The 19957-nt window shown below is 42.4% G+C and overlaps 1 protein-coding gene across 1 annotated transcript in view; it reads right to left on the reverse strand.

Moving 5' to 3' along the window:
- LOC129343819 (potassium voltage-gated channel subfamily KQT member 1-like) overlaps positions 1–19957 on the reverse strand; it is a 513626-nt gene that overhangs the window by 435682 nt on the left and 57987 nt on the right. Inside the window, exons 5-8 of the mRNA XM_055000183.1 lie at positions 19068–19164; positions 9640–9780; positions 3039–3149; positions 1127–1222 (exon numbers count right to left, since the gene is read on the reverse strand). Coding sequence (XP_054856158.1) covers positions 1127–1222; positions 3039–3149; positions 9640–9780; positions 19068–19164 — 445 coding nt within the window. The remainder of the gene's footprint in view (positions 1–1126; positions 1223–3038; positions 3150–9639; positions 9781–19067; positions 19165–19957) is intronic.

The following is a 19957-nucleotide window of genomic DNA, read 5'->3' on the forward strand; positions in this document are numbered from 1 at the left end:
GTTGTAGGTGCAGAAGATTCTTCTGTAGGCACAGTAAAAAAAACCCTTCGGTCAAATGCAATTCTCAGACACTTTTAGAACAGAAACTATATTTCAGAGATGGCGTTCCTTCAGTCCAGTAACGAGGAAGGAATCCTAATAAAATAGATCTGCTGTTCCTGTACTGAGCCATGGAGTTGTTCTGTGGCACCCAACTCTTTCTCATGTCAAGTCTGGAGTCAGCCCGCTGTGCCTTGGCATGGGGTGATTTTGATCGCAGCCCACAAAACCTGGGCTCAAAGTGACAGCAGCTCCGCATAGGAGGCACAGAGACCAGTGCCTGACTGCTTCCTCACTCTAGGCCAGGTGCGCAACAAAGCATTGCTTTGTGTGCTGCTCTCGGCACCAGTGCTGCAAGATGGCCACCTCCCAGTTGGTTGCAGAGGCCAGAAGTCATTTATCTGGATCCAGAAACACACGTATTTCTGAAATGTCACGAACAGGCCAGATCATGGGAACAGGCTGACAGCCTGGTCTGAGTCCCTTCTGGACCCAGTAAAGTACGCCTATTTCCCTTCCCCTGTGCTTGAGACCTGGCTAGCTTGGCTGTGCTCCTGTAAATTTGTATGCAGTGCTTTAGGTATCCCTAAGAGGCCAGAAGTTTAAATGTGACACTTCAAGTGTTAGCACTACAGGTCCACTCAATGCACAGAGAGTAAAATCATACATGCATTTTTGAAGAGTTTTAATTTTCACAACACATCCCCTCTCCTTTTGTCTATTCCAGCGCTCTGCCTTGGTGAGTGACTCTGCTGTGGGGAGTCTCTGGCATGCCCAGGAGAATTCTCACCTGTTTTCATGCAACTGCCAGTCAGTGTTGCTATTTTACCCTAAGTTTAAAGGAAGAGCATCACCTGGGAAGCAGAACCCTGGGATTGCCCTAGTAAAGAGCTGCTGCTATTTTATGTAATCATGGGAACAGGCAGTGATGCTGTGCAGGCAACTCTAAGCTACTCTGCCATTTTCTATCCAACAGAGATCCAACGTGGCTTTTCCTTGACAGCAAAATGACATTACTAGGGGTGGGGTAGCATTACAATCACCAGTTTACTCCACCTTGTCTCATGACTTAAGCATTTTACTGTACCTGAATGAGAGATGCTGCAGCAGGTATTTGCCTGTTGAAATGCTTTTGCCGTTGTTTCTGCTGTACCTTCAGGGCAAAGCCAGAACCCAGAATCCCCTGAAACCCAATGAATGGTCATTTGTAAAAAGGAAAGTTCCCTTTAATGATCACACAGAACAGAAACAGTCTAAGGCAGTGTCTCCCAAACAGAGTTCCATGGAACTCTGAGGTCCCATGAGAAATCGCAGAATAATTGAATAAAAATTTTGAAATACTGCAAAAATTTTCAAATACTCCTCAAAATATCACTGTTATTAAGAGGAGTTAGCTGTGTTAGTTTGTAGCTGCAAAATAGTAAAGATTCAAGTAGCACCTTTAAGACTAACCAACTTTATTGTAGGATAAGCTTTTGAGAACCACAGATCTCTTTGTTAGATGCATCTGATGAAGAGATCTGTGGTTCTCAAAAGCTTATGCTAAAATAAAGTTGGTTAGTCTTAAAGGTGCTACTGGTCTCTTTGCCGTTATTAAGGTTATATAAGTTCAGTCACAGACACATACATGTGTGTATCTGTGTGTGTGCTTTTGTGTGTGAGGAGAGAGAGAGAGAGAGAGAGAGAGAGAGAGAGAGAGAGAGAGAGAGAGAGAGAGAGAGCAGCTCTTTACAAAGAAATGATGTTGACAATAATTCAGCAATAACTGAATTGTGCTTCCCTCCGTCAACTTCTAGTCTGTAAATGTTTTTGTAGGAAGAACATAAGAGAAGCCATGTTGGATCAGGCCAATGGCCCATCCACTCCAACACTCTGTGTCACACAGTGGCCAAAAACCAGGTGTCCTCAGGGGGTCTGCCAGTGGGGAAGGGACATGAGAAGCCCTCCCACTGATTCCCCCCCCCAGACACCAAGAATACAGAGCATCACTGCCCTAGACAGAGAGTTCCATCTATACCTTGTGGCTAATAGCCACTGATGGACCTCTGCTCCATACGTTTATCCAGTCCCCTCTTGAAGCTGTCTATGCTTGAAACTGCCACCACCTCCTGAGGCAGTGAATTCCATGTGTTAATCACCCTTTGGGTGAAGAAGTACTTCCTTTTATCCATTCTAACCCGACTGCTCAGCAATTTCATTGAGTGCCCACAAGTTCTTGTATTGTGAGAAAGGGAGAAAAATACTTCTTTCTCTACCTTCTCCATCCCATGCATAATCTTGTAAACCTCTATCATGTCACCCCTCAGTTGTCATTTCTCCAAGCTAAAGAGCCCCAAGCGCTTTAACCTTTCTTCATAGGGGAAGTGTTCCATCCCTTTAATCATTCTAGTTGCCCTTTTCTGCACTTTTTCCAATGCTATAATATCTTTTTTGAGGTGTGGTGATCAGAATTGTACCAAATGAGGCCGTTCCATTGATTTATACAGGGGCATTATGATACTAGCTGATTTGTTTTCAATTCCCTTCCTAATAACCTCCAGCATAGTGTTGGCCTTTTTTATTGCTGTCACACACTGTATCGACATTTTCAGTGAGTTAACTACCACGACTCCAAGATCTCTCTCTTGGTCAGTCTCCGCCAGTTTGGACCCCATCATTGTATATTTATATTTGGGATTTTTGGCCCCAATGTGCATTACTTTGCACTTGGCCACGTTGATGCCCACTCGCCCAGCCTCAACAGATCCCTTTGGAGTGCCTCACAATCCTCCCTGGTTCTCACCACCCTGAACAATTTAGTGTCATCAGCAAACTTAGCCACTTCACAGCTTACTCCCAAGGACTTTGAAAAATTAATTTAGGGGTTTCTCCATGGGAAAAAAAGTTGGAAAACATTGGCCTAAGTTATGGAGTTTACAATAAACTAATCTGTACATGCTAAGTCATTTCTTCAATCCATAATATGTGATGTTTGACAAGCACTTTAGATTTCCACTCACCGCTGGAAGGGCAAAAAAGGAGATGGCAAACACAGAGAAACATGATGCTATTGTTTTGCCAATCCACGTCTGGGGCACCTTATCACCATAGCCAATAGTCGTGACTGTTACCTGTGCAACGGGGGAAAGAATCAGTTAAGGGACAAATGGAAAGCTACTAGACCAAAGGCCAATTCACCCCCTTTCATTTCACTGTGCTCTAGAAACACACTTGCTACATGTTGCTAAACATGTCCAGGTTAAAAAACCGAAGAAACTGGATTGGCTTGCCTGCATGAGAAGCCACAGGACAATCCTGACTGAATGGTGACTAATATCAACCCCCACCCACCACCACACACACCAATTCCCCTCACTAGCCCTTTTCAAATGTACACATATTTTCCAAGAGCCCAAAGAATTTTTTATTTCTTAAATGTACAAAAGTTCCAAAAGTTTGAAGCATGAAGAAGGAAGCAAAATTGAGTCCTGAATCAGTGTTCAGTTCTCTAGCCAGCACATCTGCCAAAGGTGTTGCAAAGACAGAGGAAAGCACGGAGAATCCCACGCATGTGTATTTGATGCCTCCTTAACTATGGAGGCCCAGATCACAGCGATTGCAAGCTCTGCCTTCTTCCATCTATGGCAGACCAGGCAGCTTGCCCCGTGCCTTTCAGCCCATGACCTAAGCAATGTTCACTTCCAGACTAGATTACTGTAACTTGCTCTGTACAGGGCTTACTTTGGGTCTGGTCCAGAAATTACAGCAGGTCCAGAATGCAGCTGCGCGCGTCCTTGCAGGTACTCCGTTTAAGGCACATATAACTCCTGTCTTACAACAGCTGCACTGGCTCCCCGTAGAATTTCCAATCAGGTTCAAGGTTTTGGTTTTAACCTATAAGGCCCTTAGGGGACTGGGATCAGCATATCTACGGGACCGCCTCTCATCATATATGCCCCGGGGGGATGCTTCGATCAGCTGGAAAAAAATCTGCTGGTGATCCTCAGCCCCCGGGAGGCTTGCCTGGCCTCGACTAGAGCCAGGGCCTTTTGGGGCCTGGCGCTGACCTGATAGAACACTCTATCTGTGGAAACTCGGGCCTAACAGACCTATTATCCTTTCGTCGGGCCTGTAAAACAGAGTAGTTCCACCAGGCATATGGTTGAGGCTGGGGTGTAGGTGTACCTCTCTACCAGCCTGGGGGGGGCATTATTGTGACCCCCTCCATGCTTTCCATCAGACTGGTTGCTCTCTCCACCTCCCATCCCTTGAATGTTAATGAGGCAGGGCATATTTTGGGGGACTACCATCTGAGCTTTATTGTTATATGAACTGAGTTTTATTATTGTATGAACTGTTTTATGTATATATTGTTGAAGGCTTTCATGCCCGGAGAACGATGGTTGTTGTGGATTTTCCGGGCTGTATTGCCGTGGTCTTGGCATTGTAGTTCCTGACGTTTCGCCAGCAGCTGTGACTGGCATCTTCAGAGGTGTAGCACCAAAAGACGGAGATCTCTCAGTGTTACAGTGTGGGGAAGATGTTGGCGGGTAATTTATATCTACTCAGGAAGGTGGGTTTGGGCTGAGTCATCCTGTAAGAGTTTCCCAGGGTGTGGAATGCTAATGGAGGGAGGCTTCACTGTATCCTGTTGTCCAATATTTTAGTGTCATGGAATAGGATACTGTGTCCTGTTTGAGTTAGGTGATGTTCAGCCACTGCTGATTTTTCCGGATGGCCAAGTCTGCAGTGTCTTTCATGTTCTTTCCCATCTGATCAGTGATTCCTTTGATAAATGGCAAAAATACTTTTCCTGTGGGAGACTTTTTTTCCTTAGTTGTTTGATTTATCCTTGGTTTAAATCAGAAGAGTGATACAACAGATGCTACGATCAGCAAAAGACAGTAGAGACCCCCTCACCTCTGCAGGAGTATACCGCATACCCTGCAGCTGTGGACAAGTTTACATTGGGACCACAAAGCGTAGCATCCAGACAAGAATAAAAGAACATGAAAGACACTGCAGACTTGGCCATCCAGAAAAATCAGCAGTGGCTGAACATAGCCTAACTCAAACAGGACACAGTATCCTATTCCAGGACACTAAAATACTGGACAACACTTCCAACTACTTCGTCAGATTGCACAGGGAAGCCATTGAAATTCATAAGCATAAGCACAATTTCAACAGGAAAGAAGAGACTTTAAGAATGAATAGAGCATGGTTTCCAGTCCTGGAAAACACCAGGCTAACAAAATACTCTACATCCTACAATAGCCCTGCAGAGAAGATTAGCATATCAAGCACCAATCCATATGCAAAAGAACCTCCTCAGGATTCAGTGAAGCCTCCCTCCATTAGCATTCTACACCCTGGGAAACTCTTATAGGATGACTCAGCCCAAACCCACCTTCCTGAGTAGATATAAATTACCTGCCAACATCTTCCCCACACTGTGACACTGAGAGATCTCTGTCTTTTGGTGCTACACCTCTGAAGATGCCAGTCCCAGCTGCTGGTGAAACATCAGGAACTACAATGCCAAGACCATGGCTATACAGCCTGGAAAATCCACAACAACCATGTTTTATATATGTTTAAATGTGTTTTAACCTGGTTGTTACTCCCAGGGCCAGAGCACCCATAGAGGCCAGGTAGGCGGTGGCCTCAGATGCGAGGGCCCTGAAGAGGCACCGGAGGGGGTGTCGGGGTGGAGGTGCGCGCCCCGGAGCTGGCGTGGCTGGCCCACAGCTGCTGCAGCCAGCCCCATGCCGCTGCTGCCGCCGTGGTACGGGGGTTTGCCGCAGGTGCCAGAGACCCTGGCGCTGGCAGTGGATACTCCACTCTGAGCCCGACATGGGGAGAGTGGACAAAAAAATCAAATAAATAAAATGAAATTTGTAGTGGCAACAAATTCCGAACAGCAAATTGTTGCTCTGTGAATGCAGCCTTATTGTCCACTTGCAACTCCAGTAGAATTCTTTCTTGCTATAAACCATAATTAAAAATGAACACAGAAATAATGTAAGTAGCATGGAGGTGATTTGAAGACAACACATGACGTTTTTCTCTCCTCGTGTAAACTCTGAGAGGGAAACCCCCAGTTCTGTAGGTTCTGAAGGGTGTTCCACAGATGCCAAGGCACGAGCTAACCTTCTGCAGTGATTCAGCATCTACTTCACTGTGCCACTCCAAGCGGTCACTTGGGTGGCTTTGCCAGAGAGCCCGCTCTGATAGCCAGTGCAAGCAAGAAGGAAGCTAACATGGGGAAGCCGCATAACAAAGCACGAGTTACCATTTTTTAGCCACAAAAAAGTGACCAGAGAGATCCAAAGTGATGCATTACGAGGAAATTGACAGCACTGGCCACTAAATTTAACCCAGTGCATTCCTTTCATTTTTGAAGAGTACAGGAATGGTAATCAGAACCTGGCAGATATAGTGAAAGAATCCAAGGAGCAGCAACTCTGATTCTTGCTAAGTGATACAGCTTTTCTAGAAACCTTTTTCTGGATATCTGAAGTTTCCACAAACTTTGACCATTGAATCAGTTCTTGCTTCAATCCTCGTAGGAAAGGAAATGCAAAAGATACGTTTGGTGGAAATCTCATATGCACTCACTGGGAAGAAAGAGGTTTGCCTTGACCAAAGTTTGCTTTAAAGTTAAAGCCTACCTGGCCAGAGTCTAAATGTATTATGGATAATCATAGATAATACTGAATGAGCTCACATCCAGGGACATGCCGAGGCTTGCTTTCTACCAAAGCATTCCATCCAATTAACTTGTCTGAACCCAGGTGTGGTTCTCAGGGAAAGCTGGTACAATATCTGGGCATCATACAGCTGCAGAATGTTATCCTCATATGTCACTGCGAGGTCCTGACTGGTGAACCAGATCTCCCCATATTGCCAGGCAATATGGGGTGTGTGTGTGTGGAAAGATGAGTTCAGTTATATCTTTGTCTTGAGACAGCAGTCCGGTCTGGATTCCTCTCCTTGGCTTTGGACTTGTTAATTATACTGCAAAGCCCGAAAACTCTGGTGCTGAATGTTATGTTAAACTGGCAAGAGACTCTGTCAGGTATGTTTAGGGTTTAGGTTATTTAGCTCTTTGTTATTTTATCTTTGTCATGACTGACTGTACCCATTCTGTCATGCCAATGATTTTGCTGTCAAGTGTATGCTTTATTCTGTCAGGGGTAACTCCATTTTGTAGGCCTAGAGATATCCTTGTTGCTAACATTCCAATAAGTTCTCACACGTTCCCAAGTGGCTGGGTGTTTACCAGTTTCAAGCTTTCTTCCTGCTGGTGCTATGTCTACTCTCTCTCTCTGCAACATGATAACCCAAATATGCATACTGTTCTCACAGATCAGACTTGTTTGGAAGTTGGGAGGGGAGATGAAACAGGGAGTAGAAGAGGGATGGAAGTTTCCTATGAAGTCATTCTGGTCAGCTTTCTAGTAGAACTGCTTAGCTGCTTACCTGGCTCCTAAGTAGACCTTTGGATTTGATTATGGAAAGAACTGATTTCTGAATAAAAGTCATTTAACCAAGAACCAGTGTCTTGTTACAATGAACCAGGGATCTGTCTGCTGTAGTCTATCATCCAGAGCCTGACAATCTTTCATTTTTGTACACTCTCTACAATTTGCATTTTAATCACTTTATTAATAAATAAAATATCCTTTACAACTGTGTGGTATTTCATAGGTTTATGGCTTCAATATGAATCAGTGTGTAGACCAGTTCTGACCCTGTGCTACCTTTGTAACTTTTTGAATGGGACTCAGCCTGGTTGGTGCCCAGGTACAGTCTGGTAAGGCTTGAGGCTCCATTCCTCAGTCTCTGGCTAGGACTTACCAGAGGAATTGCTGGCAACAATCAAACTTGGGGCAGGGGAGTCCTTTAAGAAGGCCCCTCTGATCTGTGGGCCCTTTTTGTTCTTGACACTCACTCACTACCATTCTTTTTTATACATGAAGAGCAATTCAAACCATTAAGAAGACTGCTGGATAGGGTTCCCATTCCCCCAGTGGGGACAGGAAATCCCCCACTCCCAGCCTCGGCCCTAGAGTTCCCAGATACCTGCTGGTGGTGGGCAAACTCCGGAAGATTTGCCCTTTGTCCGCTGATTGCTCAGCGAGAGGTGGGAGGTGGCAAGCTCCCCAGAGGTTGCCCACTACCGGCATGCATCCAGGGAACACACACTGTGCACATGCTCCCTGGGGGTGTGGCAACATCACTTCTAGAAGTGAGGTCATCGTGCCAGCTGTGGGAGCGTTCCTGCGCTTCATTTGGGGCCAATTTGGGCCCCAAACAGGCTGAATCAGCCCTGTGAGGAGCGTGGGAGCGCTCTCACAGCCAGTGCAGGGACATCTCTTCTGGAAGTGACATCAGCGTGTAAGCCCTGGGGTACGCAGGCACAAAGCACATGCATGAAGAGGATCCTTGTTGACAGCATAAGTGCCAGGTGTCCCTACCCTCCTGGTGGGAGGTGAGAGGGACCTGGCAACCCTACTCTGCCCCCCACCTCTCACCTGGCTGGGGGTGGGGGTGGGGGGGAGAGGAGTAGGAATGGACCCAGGGGACCCCGCAGCACCTTCACAGCCCTTCCATATTGTACCAAGTCATGCACAGGGCTGATTTTTACTAAATCTAGTATCCACGTGTTGTCTGTCACTTCTGTGTCACACCAGGAATGATGTTGTTCCCGGAGCAACATGGAAGCACTCCAGAGTGCGTATGTGCTATGCATGCGTGCAAAGTATGTCTCTTGATCATTCTCCCTGCCCCCATCCTGTTTTCATGTCCAGGGGACCCAGCAATCCTACAATCAGGCCCAAAGCCCACTATCCTGCTTCCCCCAGAGGCCTCCCAGAAACTGCCCAACAGCTCGTTCCACAATCATAAGAAGAGACAGACGTCTGTCTCTTCTTATGACTGGCATTCAGTGACATATGGCCTCTAATCATGACAGCTTTATTGAGTTATTCAGGGCTGAAAGCTGTTGCTAGATCCATTTCATATGAATTTGTCTTAAAATAGCAGCTATTGCTACCTCCTTTAGCAGCAAATTCCCTAGCTTAATTACATAAGGCGTATAGAAGATCTTTAGTTTGTCTTGTATTTTTTTGCTCACCAACATATCATTGAGTGACCTTGAGGTGGATGCTGTATAATCTCCACATAAGATTATCCAGACTAGGTAGGTAAAATGTATTATATATGGCCAAAAGCCATAGGTAATATAACAGGAACAACTGCTCATGATAAATGAAACAACAATAAAGGTAAAATAAAACTGAGAACAAAGCCAAAATTTCCAGGACCAAAACGTATCATAAATTGGAGATAATCCACACAATGGACAGTGTTAATTCCACACATGCAAAGCCCGGGTTATATTCATTTTCACAAAGCTGAAATGTAGAGCTACTTTTTTAAAAAACAGAAATTTCAGCTGCAACTAAAGCAATTTGGAATGAATGTTTTCCTTTCATGACAAACATCACTGAGTATTTCAGCACTATTTACTGTAGCACTAATTTCTCATAAACAAGCGGGAAACAGCTAAATTTCTGACCCTCAGACTGACTATATAGTAAGAGATGCACTTACCACACCCCACCACAGAGCGTCGGCATAGCTTGAGAAGCCCGTTTGTCCATCTTCATCTACGGCATCTTTCTCAGCAAGGTAAACGAAATACGACGAGAAGATCAGTCCCAAGAATCCAATATACAGTGTGGTTATTAGTTCCTAATAAGAATAAGACTGAATTACTGATCAGCAGATGCAGCTGATACAACGTCATTAGAGATGGGCACAAACCGGGAAAATTCTGAACCATGTGATTTGTGATTTGTCTGTTTCATGAACCATAAACCATGAACTTTCATGAACTTGCCCCAGTTTGTGAACTGGTTCATTTGGTTCGTGAAAACGTTGCTTCTGGATCAGCAAAAGGTCTACAGAGAGCTCACCCCCCCTGTTGCCTAGGAAACTGATTGATCAGTGCCAGGCTGTCTGCAATGACGAACCAAAATACGAACCAAATGAACCGGGCTTAAATTCATCACTGTTTGTGAGAAATGGGCTCCCACAAACTGCTGATTCGTGAACCACAAACCAGCCCAGTTTGGTTTGTATTTTGGTTCATGCCCACCTCTAAACAGCATGTAATTCAAATATTTTTATACATGAGCTGATTTTTTTAAAGTTCTGGCATTCTTAATAAACATGTATAGTGAGAAAGTTATTTTGCCGGTTTATTACTACTGGTAACCATTCATTTTACAGTGGTTGCCTTGATGAACATGTGCATATCAAAAGTATGGCAACTGAAAAGGCAGGTGGACACCTCAGCCTCTGGCCCAGGTATGTCCCCATCTCCCAAAGCTGATAAGCAGAATAAATTAAATACACACATTCATTCCAATGCACAAGAACAAGATTCTTGACATCTTTATTTACATCCTCCTTTTTGAAGAGTAATTATTTACTTAACACATTTTTATCCTGTTTTCCTTTCAAGAAGTTCAAAGTAACCTAAACCACCCTCCTCTCTTCTATTTAACCCAAAACAAATTACATCATTCTCCTCCATTTCATCCTCACAACAACCTCTGGAGAAGGTTAGGGTATGGAAGTGCGCCTGGCCCCAAGTCACCCAGAAAGCTTCCATGGCAATAAAGGTCATATACTTCAGGAATACATGTGCTGGAAGAAATATTCATGTTTTATTTTACATGGTATGCCTATAGATGGAGAAGGAGGGCACCTGGAGACGGCACAGGCACATCCGCTGTCCCGGTACATATGAGCAAAGTCTTTACTGCATATGTAATATATGCCCAGCTGTGTCAAAATGTGGAATGCATATTCAGATGCTCTCCCAATGAAAAACAATGAACAAAATAGAGAATATTCTCATTTACATATGGGTACAACTGAACATCTGATTGATAGGAGGCCTGGATCTTCTTATCTGAATTGGAGCCTTGGTTTGATTTGTTTTAAGGATTTATCTCCCTCTCTGTGGCTCTATGAACCATTTAGCGTGGCTCAACACTAGAATTAACAACTAAAATCAAAATCATGAAACCTCTCTTTAAATAAGCCACATCAGTAGAAAAACAGCAACAAGAAGCTGGCAATACAACCTGCAAGAACTGAGAAGGATGTAATCTCTCAGAGAATGCATTAAAGTTGCTTTATCAGAATGGCTGCATAAGTAAGTGGACCTCACGAAGCAGGTTGATAAGTCACATTTCTGCTTCTGAATATTACAGCCAATGTAATCGTATTATAATCCTTCCAATTTATTTGAGGTTTGAGTTTATACATAAAATGGTGGTGGAAAGTGCTGTCAAATCATAGCTGACTTATGGCAACCCCTGCTAGGGTTTTCAAGGCAAGAGACTAACAGAGATGGTTTGCCATTACCTGCCTTTGCATAGCAACCCTGGTCTTCCTTGGTGACCCCCATCCAATTACTAACCAAGGCCCATCCTGCTTAGCTTCTGAGATCTGACAATATCACTATTGCCTGGGCTTAGGGTTGTCAAATGGGGTCCAGACTGATACTAGAACCTGGGGAGAGGTGAGGGAGGGAACTTACTTTTTTTGGATACAGTGCATGTGCTCCAGGAATAGCGTGGTGATGCCACACCACCCACCACTTCTGGGCACCACCATGCAGCCACAGGAGGCCACTTGGGTGCCTGGGCTGCTGGCCCCTTTTCCGGACCAGTGGTGGCACCATTCAGCATGGCCAGAGGGGAGAGGGGAAGGGGAATGTTCAAAAAGCCAGGGCGGGAAGATTGAAAGCTTTAAAAGCCACCCATTTTGTGCCACTTGCAAACAGCACAAAAAGGGTCGCTTTCAAACGTCGTGCCCTCTCATCAGCTAAAGCAAGCAGCGTAGCATTTGAAAGTTAAAGCTACACTTTGCATGCTGCTTGCGAGTGGCATGAAAAGCGGCTCTTTCAAATGCCGCCACAGCGCTTGCTTCAGCTGATGCAAGGGGGAGCCTCCTCCCCCTCTCATCAGCTGAAGCAAGTGGCGAGCCTCCTCCCCCTCACATTGGGTGAAGAAAACAGTGGGGCATTTGAAAGCAACACTTTTCTTGCTGCTTGCAATTCCAAATCCCGAAGCGGCTTGCTTCGGGATTCGGGTTATTCCTTTTTTTTTTTTTTTTTTTGAAAAATTTTTATTGGGTTAGAATCCATTATTTCCACATTTACATTCAATTTTCCCCAATTTTTTCATCTCTAACCCCCTCCCTTTCCCCCCCTTTTTGTTGACTTCCAACAGCTTTCCAACCCTTTGTCCCCTTTCCCTTACTTTTATTAGCTTCCTCTATCTAAAACAAATATATATTCTCCATTATTCTAAGCAGTACATCCTTAACTATTTTTAACATTATATGCCCAAACTGTAAGCCTTTGTTTCCATCTTAGATAAACAATTTATCCCAATTTTTCAATTTCAGGTATTTCTATATATCATAAACCATATAGATCATACATTCGTTTATATCAAACAATTTGACTTATTCTCTATATATATTACTCATTCTATCTTTTTATAATAGTTCTATATATCTCTCCTCACGTAGTCAATCAATTTGACCCATCTATATCTTCAGACATTCAGTTTGGTACAAAACTTGTCAGAAAAAAAAGAAAATATTGTTAGTTAATCGCTCCTTATATTTAGTCCTTATAATTAATTATTTTCTCTATGTTCTGTTTGTTGACCTATATATATCTATATATATGTCAATCTATTAATCTGACTGCTTATTAATTCACATTTATCTCTTCTCCCCCCGGTAAAGTCTCCCCCCTCTACTTCAATACTTCAGTAGTTCTCAAACTGCCACAGTTTTCCTCCCACCTCCCATTTCTTCTCCAGGTATTGTTTCAGCTTCTCCCAGTCTGTGTTGAACTGCCCTGAGTCCAGATCTCTCAATTTTCTTGTCATCTTGTCCATTTCAGCCATATACAGCAATTTGTAAGTCCAATCTTCAATAGTTGGCACTTCTTGTACTTTCCATTTTTGCGCATACAAAAGTCTAGCTGCTGCTGTCATATAAAATATCAACGTCCTGTGTTGGGCTGGAATTCCCTCCATTCCCAAGTTCAGTAGCAGGAGTTCTGGGTTCTTATTAATTTGAAATTGTAAAATTTCACTCATTTCTCTTATTATTTCCCCCCAGTACTGCCTGGCTACCTCACACAACCACCACATATGATAGAGGGAGCCCTCATGCTTCTTACATTTCCAGCATTTATTAGAAGTATTCAAATTCCCTAGCGCAATCTTCTTTGGTGTCATGTACCAACGATAGATCATTTTATAAATGTTCTCTTTGATATTAATACATGTCGTTGTCTTCATTGTAGTTTTCCACAAGTATTCCCATGCCTCCATTGTTATTTCTTTATTAAAGTTTATAGCCCATTTCACCATTTGTGTTTTAACTATCTCATCCTCGGTATACCACTTCAACAGTACTTGGTATACCTTGGATATTCTTTTCTTATCTTCTTTAAGAAGGGTCTGCTCTAGTTCCGAATTCTCTATTCGTATACCTCCCTTTACAGAGTCCGAATTATATAAGTCTCTGATCTGTCTATACTGGAACCAATCGTAGTTAGGTGATAGTTCCTCTTGTGTCTTTATTCTAAGTTTGGATGCTTCAGTTTTAGTTATTTCTTTATACGTTAAACATTGTTGTTCATTATCAACAGCTCTCGGGTCTATCACCTCATATGGAACCACCCACAAAGGGGTTCCTTCTTGTAGATAAATTCTGTACTTCTTCCAGATTATGTATAGACTTCTCCGAACAAAGTGATGCAGGAACATCGAGTTGACCTTTACTTTGTCATGCCATAAATATGCGTGCCATCCAAATATTTTTTTATATCCCTCTAGGGCTAATAGTTTCTTGTTCTTTAATGTCATCCATTCTTTCAACCAAACTAGGCAGATTGCATCATGATAAAGTCTCAGATTGGGCAGTTGCATTCCGCCTCTTTCCTTTGCATCTTGTAAAACTTTCACTTTCACTCGAGGCTTCTTGCCTGCCCAAACAAAATCTGATATTTTCCTCTGCCATTTTTCAAATTGTTTGGAGTCTCTGATGATTGGTATTGTCTGTAGCAAAAACATTACTCTTGGTAACACATTCATCTTAACTGCTGCAATCCTGCCCAACCATGACAAATTCAATCTATTCCATTTAATCAAGTCTCTCTCTATCTGAGTCCATAGTTTTTCATAATTGTTTTTGAATAGATCTATGTTCTTTGCAGTTAATTCGACTCCCAAATATTTCACTTTACTTGTTACTTCACAATCCGTTGTTTCCATTAACAATTGTTGTTTCTGCTTAGTCATATTTTTGCATAATATCTTTGACTTCTTTTTGTTAATGAAGAAACCTGCCAAGTCTCCAAACTCCTTGATCTTATCTATCACTCTTGGCATGTTCTCCAATGGGTCCTCTACAATTAACATTATGTCATCCGCAAATGCTCTGACCTTGTATGAATAGTCCTTTATTTTTATTCCACGAATTTCATCATCTTGACGTATTTGTATCATCAGAATCTCCAATACTAAAATGAACAACAATGGAGATAACGGGCAACCTTGTCTTGTTCCTTTACTTATCGTCAATTTCTTGGTCAATTCATCATTCACCACAATTGCTGCAGTCTGGTCTCTATAAATTTCCTTAATTGCTCTGATGAATCTTTCTCCCAATTGTAGCTTTTCCATAGTGGCAAACATAAAGTCCCAGTTTAAATTGTCAAACGCTTTTTCAGCGTCAACAAAGAAGAAACCAACCTCTTTGTCACAACGCTTGTCATAATATTCAATAGCATTGATCACTGTCCTTAAGTTGTCTCTTATTTGTCTGTCTGGCAAAAAGCCTGCTTGTTCCTCCTCTATGACTTCCGAGAGCCACCCCTTCAATCTCTCCGCCAATATCTTCGCAAAAATTTTATAGTCATTGTTGAGTAGCGATATAGGTCTATAATTTTTCACATTAGTCAGGTCTTGGCCCTCTTTTGGGATCAATGATATATTCGCTTCACTCCAAGTTTCTGGAATCCTTTGATCCCTTAAAACCCCATTCATCACCTCTTTTAGGAATGGTGCCAGTTCATTAGCCATTGTCTTATAGAATTTAGCCGTAAGTCCATCTGGCCCTGGCGCCTTTCCTAGATTTGCAGATTGTATTGCCTTACTTATTTCCTCGTCAGTTACTTCACTATTCAACTTATTTCTCCAAGCTTCCGAGATTTCTGGAAGTTTGGTTTTCTCCAAATATGACGCTATTGATTCTTTGTTTACTTCTTTTTTATTATACAGCTTAGCGTAAAATTTATAAAAGGCTCTACTAATGGTAGCCTGCTCCAAATACGTTTTGTTATCTTCGCAAATTTTATTTATTATCTTCTTTTCCCTTTTCTTCTTCAATTGCCATGCCAGGTACTTCCCAGGTTTATTAGCGCCCTCAAACGCTTTTTGATTCAGTCTTTTGAGATTCCACTCCAATTCTTTATTGCTCATTGCTGTTAGCTGTTCTTGAAGTATTTTAATTTCCTGGTATACCTTCTTTTTCCCTGGTCTCTTTTTTAGCTGTATTTCTTTGGCTTTTATTTTCTCCTCAATCTCTTGTCTTTTCTCCTCTTTCTTCTTTCTTGCTCTACCATTTAAGTCCATTAGTATGCCCCTTACAACCGCCTTGTAAGCATCCCAAACTTTATTGGTTGGTACTTCTTTATTCACGTTGTATTGTATAAAAAACTTTGTCTCTCTTCTCAGTATTTCCATATTCTCTCTTTCCTGTAACAAGTCCTCATTTATTCTCCATGCTTTCCTTTTTCTCTTTTTTCCAAATTTCCACATAATTGGGTTGTGATCTGAGCCTACCATAGGCATTATTTCTACCTCCTTAGTCCATAATGCTAAGTCTTTTGAGGCCCAGATCATATCAATTCTTGATAATGTAGAATGCCTTGCAGAATAAAAAGTAAACTGTCTGCTTTTAGGATATTCTCTCCTCCATACATCTTCAAGAGTCTCTTGTTGAATCAACTCAAAAAAAAGCTTTGGTAATAGTCCTCTTTTCTTTTGTGCCGTTGTAGTCTTTTTGTCTAGTTCCAAGTCTGTCACTCCATTGAAGTCTCCAGCAAGAATTATCTGGTCGTATGCAAGATCGTCTAAATGCTTCCTTAAATCCTCAAAGAAGCTTTCTTTTGCACCGTTAGGTGCATAAAGTCCGACTACCAACACTCTCTTTAAATTCCAAATACATTCCACTGCTACAAATCTAGCTTCCACATCTCTCATAACAAATTTTGGCTGTAGCTCCTCTTTTATGTACAACACCACTCCTCTTTTTTTCTTGTTGGAGGCCGCTACATATTCTTTGCCCAATTTTCCAGATTTTAAATATTTTACATCCTGCTTTCTAATATGGGTCTCTTGCAAACAAACAATGTCACATTTTTGTTTTAGTAGCCAGTGAAAAGTATTTTTCCTCTTATTCGGTGAGTTTAGTCCATTTACATTCCAAGATAATACTTTACACTCCATACTCATGATCTTGTTGGTAAGTCTTTTTCATTGTCCTTAATAAATCGCTCCATCTCTCGCTCAGATCTGATGCGTTTTTTGGCCCCTCCAAACTCAAAGGACACTCCTTCCGGTAACTCCCATCTGTACCTGATTTTCATGTCCTTCAAAATCTGAATTAGCACTTTATATTTTTTCCGGTCCAGTAACACTGATCTGGGCAGTTCCTTCATTATAATAATCGTCTTGCCATCAATCTCCAATGGATCTTGAAACTGTTTTGTCACAATCCTCTCTTTCATATTTCGTGTTGTAAACTGCACAATCACATCTCTTGGTAGTTTCCTCTGGGTTGCTATTCTCGAATTCACACGGTATGCCACATCTAGGATAGCCACAACTTCCTCCTCCTCCTTCCCCAGGTACTCAGCCAACACCTCAGTCATCTGTTCTTGCGCTGACTTTCCTTCCACTTCTGGCAAGCCACGAAAACGTAGCTGCTTCTCCATATGTTTAGTTTCTGCAACTGACATTCTCCCCTTCACCAATCTCATCTCTGTTTGTTGCGTGTCTGCTAAATTCTCCATCGCGTCTTCTACTGTTTTAACTCTCTGCTGCGTTCCTTGTAATTCACTTCGTATTGTTTCCATACCTTTTTTCACTTCTGACAGCTCCGATTTTACTGTCTGTGTAACCTCTTTAACCTCTTTTATCAGCTCCAATTTCGTGTCCTTAAGTTCTTTAATCATATCTAAAAGTTTTTTGTCCAGGTTTTTATCCAGGTTTTCTATTGCCGATTGCCACTCTTTTTTTGACATCGTGGGGCTTGCTTTAGCTCGCTCCCACGAATCCGCTCTCTTCCTTAACTCCGTGGCGTAAAATTTAACGTTTTTCTATTTTAAATGTCCCGGTCTTCTTATAGAAATTAAATTTTAAAGAGTCCAAAATGTCGGGCGTCTTTTCTCTATGGTTTCTCTATGATTTTGTAATCCAAGATGGCCTACTTCCTCTTCCGCTGAAGCCGCGACCCTTCCCCTTTCAAAAATGGCGATTCCCTACTTCCTGCCCTCCAGCAAGGGCCGCTTCTCTCCAGCCACTCTATTGTTATTACGCACTTCCTGTCTCCCGTCTTCCCACAGCAGATCTCGCGATGGTGTCTTTTTCTCACAGCTCCAAAGCCACAGGTATTCAAAACAATAGTCCCATTTCTTTAATAACTTCTTTAAACTTAGTCTCTTTTTAAATTCGATTCCTGCCGAGTCTTCCCCTCCTTTTCACTAGTCTGTTGCAGTTTAAAAATCTACTTTTTTTCCTCTCTGTTTTTATCAATCTGTCCCGTCTCAGAAGATAATGATCTTTACCTTCTCTTCACTTTTCTCGGGTTGTAATCGCTGTTTCGATTTTAAGTTCTCCTCTCAGCTTCTTCCCCCAATCGATGCTTGGGTATGTAGGTCTTATGCCAGCCGAATTGGCCCCAAAACTGCCGCAGAGATTATAGCCGACCCGTCGCAAGGTGGGACCTCAAGGATCGGGGGGAGACTCGTTGTGTGGAGCCCCCCCTCGTCCGAGATCTAGCTCACCCTAGGGTCTTGAGCGTTCTTTGCCTGCTCCCCGCCTGAGAGCAGTCGGCCGCGGGCTATTTTCACCCCGCCGGCCGGTTAAAACGGCAGTCCGGTCAGCTCCGCAAGTGGAGCTGCGTTAGACCTCCATGGATCCCAAACAGGAAGTCCACCCGGGATTCGGGTTATTCCTAATTGTTTTCCTGCTTCAGGTAAACCCAATTATTTTTCGGGTGCACACCCCTAGTTATGATGATGATTGCCTTAATTCAATACAGGAGTTCACAGGGTGCCTATGCACGGTAGGTAAACCCAGATTTGCAACCCAAATGCCCAGCCTGTTTGCTGGCTAGTGACAAAAGCCATTTCTTGCTGCCATGTGGAGGTTAACCCATCACCAGCATGCACAGACAACGTCCGCTTCAAACTGTTCTTTTTTTAATATTAATATGTTGAAATCAATGTGGTGATGTGTAGTAACAGAGTTACAAATACGGACATCCCCCCACTCACCTCTCCTCTCTGCTATGAACTCAGTAGGAGACCTGAGGTAATCCATTCCTCTCTCAGCTACCCATCTGCAATGTGACAATATTAATTCTAACCTACCTTATAGGGTTGTTGGAAGGATTACAAAATAAAGTTTTAGAATATATTTGTTTTGCACTAACAGATTCAGAAATGAATATAATTAATTTTCAAGGTACACATCTGACTTTTGACATCAAAAAAATTTAGTCTGCTATCCTATTAGTTAACTGCTCTAAACCCAAATGAGCAATTACTTTTCCTCATCACTGCCTTTCTCAGACCGGGTGTCAATATAAGAGGTGTACAATGATCAAAAAAAGTTGTCAAACATATTAAACAATCCTTCAATATACAGTACCTGCCGATGTATAAAGACAACAGACCCCAAGAGCCTCCAGGTGCCGCCCTGCCGGTCTACATGGAGCATCCGAAGTATCTGCAGAAACCGGATTCCCCTTGAAACAAGAGTTGTGGGAAATTGTAGAACAAAGTGCGAACTCAGAGTCATCATTACACATAGAAGTCCCGCTTTTGCAATTCTGAACAAATTTTATTTGAATACATGAGCGGTTTAGAGCTAACTGTACAAAGCATGGTTCTTTCCTACTCCATTTGGTCCTCACAGCAACCTTCTGAGGTAGGTAAGATTGAGATCAAGAAAAAATGAGGGAGAAACATGCCTGAAAAAATACACACAGAAAATACACAGAGAAAAGTATTCAATACCAGAGTCCACAAATAAAAAAGAAGAAACAATAGTCTTGAATTATGTAAATGGTGGCTCATATTGTTGAAAAACATCATCAACCTACTGATTTAAAATGTTTTGTTACTGAGAAGATTTAATCCAGGAGAAAGGCTTTTTGGATTTTCACTTTGGACACGTTATCTCCCAAAGGCCTTAAAGATCATTTGGCTCTGTCTGCCTTTGTGTAACAGAAGATTTCTCTCTGTGGTTTCAGCCTCAAAAATAATCATGATAAGAATTTTCGGTACGTCTGCTGGTCCTTTAGGATTTGGGCTGACAAGCCCATATATAAGTGGTTCCGCTGACATAATTTCCTCTTACCTTGGCCTGTTTGCTATCTCAGCTGCATATGGAAAGGTGGATTTCTGGTATTTTCTGAATCCTAACCAAGAGTTTAAAATCTTCTGTCATCGTATTTTTTTTCTTTTCTCTTAACACATTTTATTTAACTAGTAAGTTAATATTTTATTTATTATAGATTTATGTTGCACATGTTCTCT

The sequence above is a fragment of the Eublepharis macularius genome, chromosome 16, assembly GCF_028583425.1.
Source record: "Eublepharis macularius isolate TG4126 chromosome 16, MPM_Emac_v1.0, whole genome shotgun sequence".
In the NCBI taxonomy this organism is placed as follows: domain Eukaryota; kingdom Metazoa; phylum Chordata; class Lepidosauria; order Squamata; family Eublepharidae; genus Eublepharis; species Eublepharis macularius.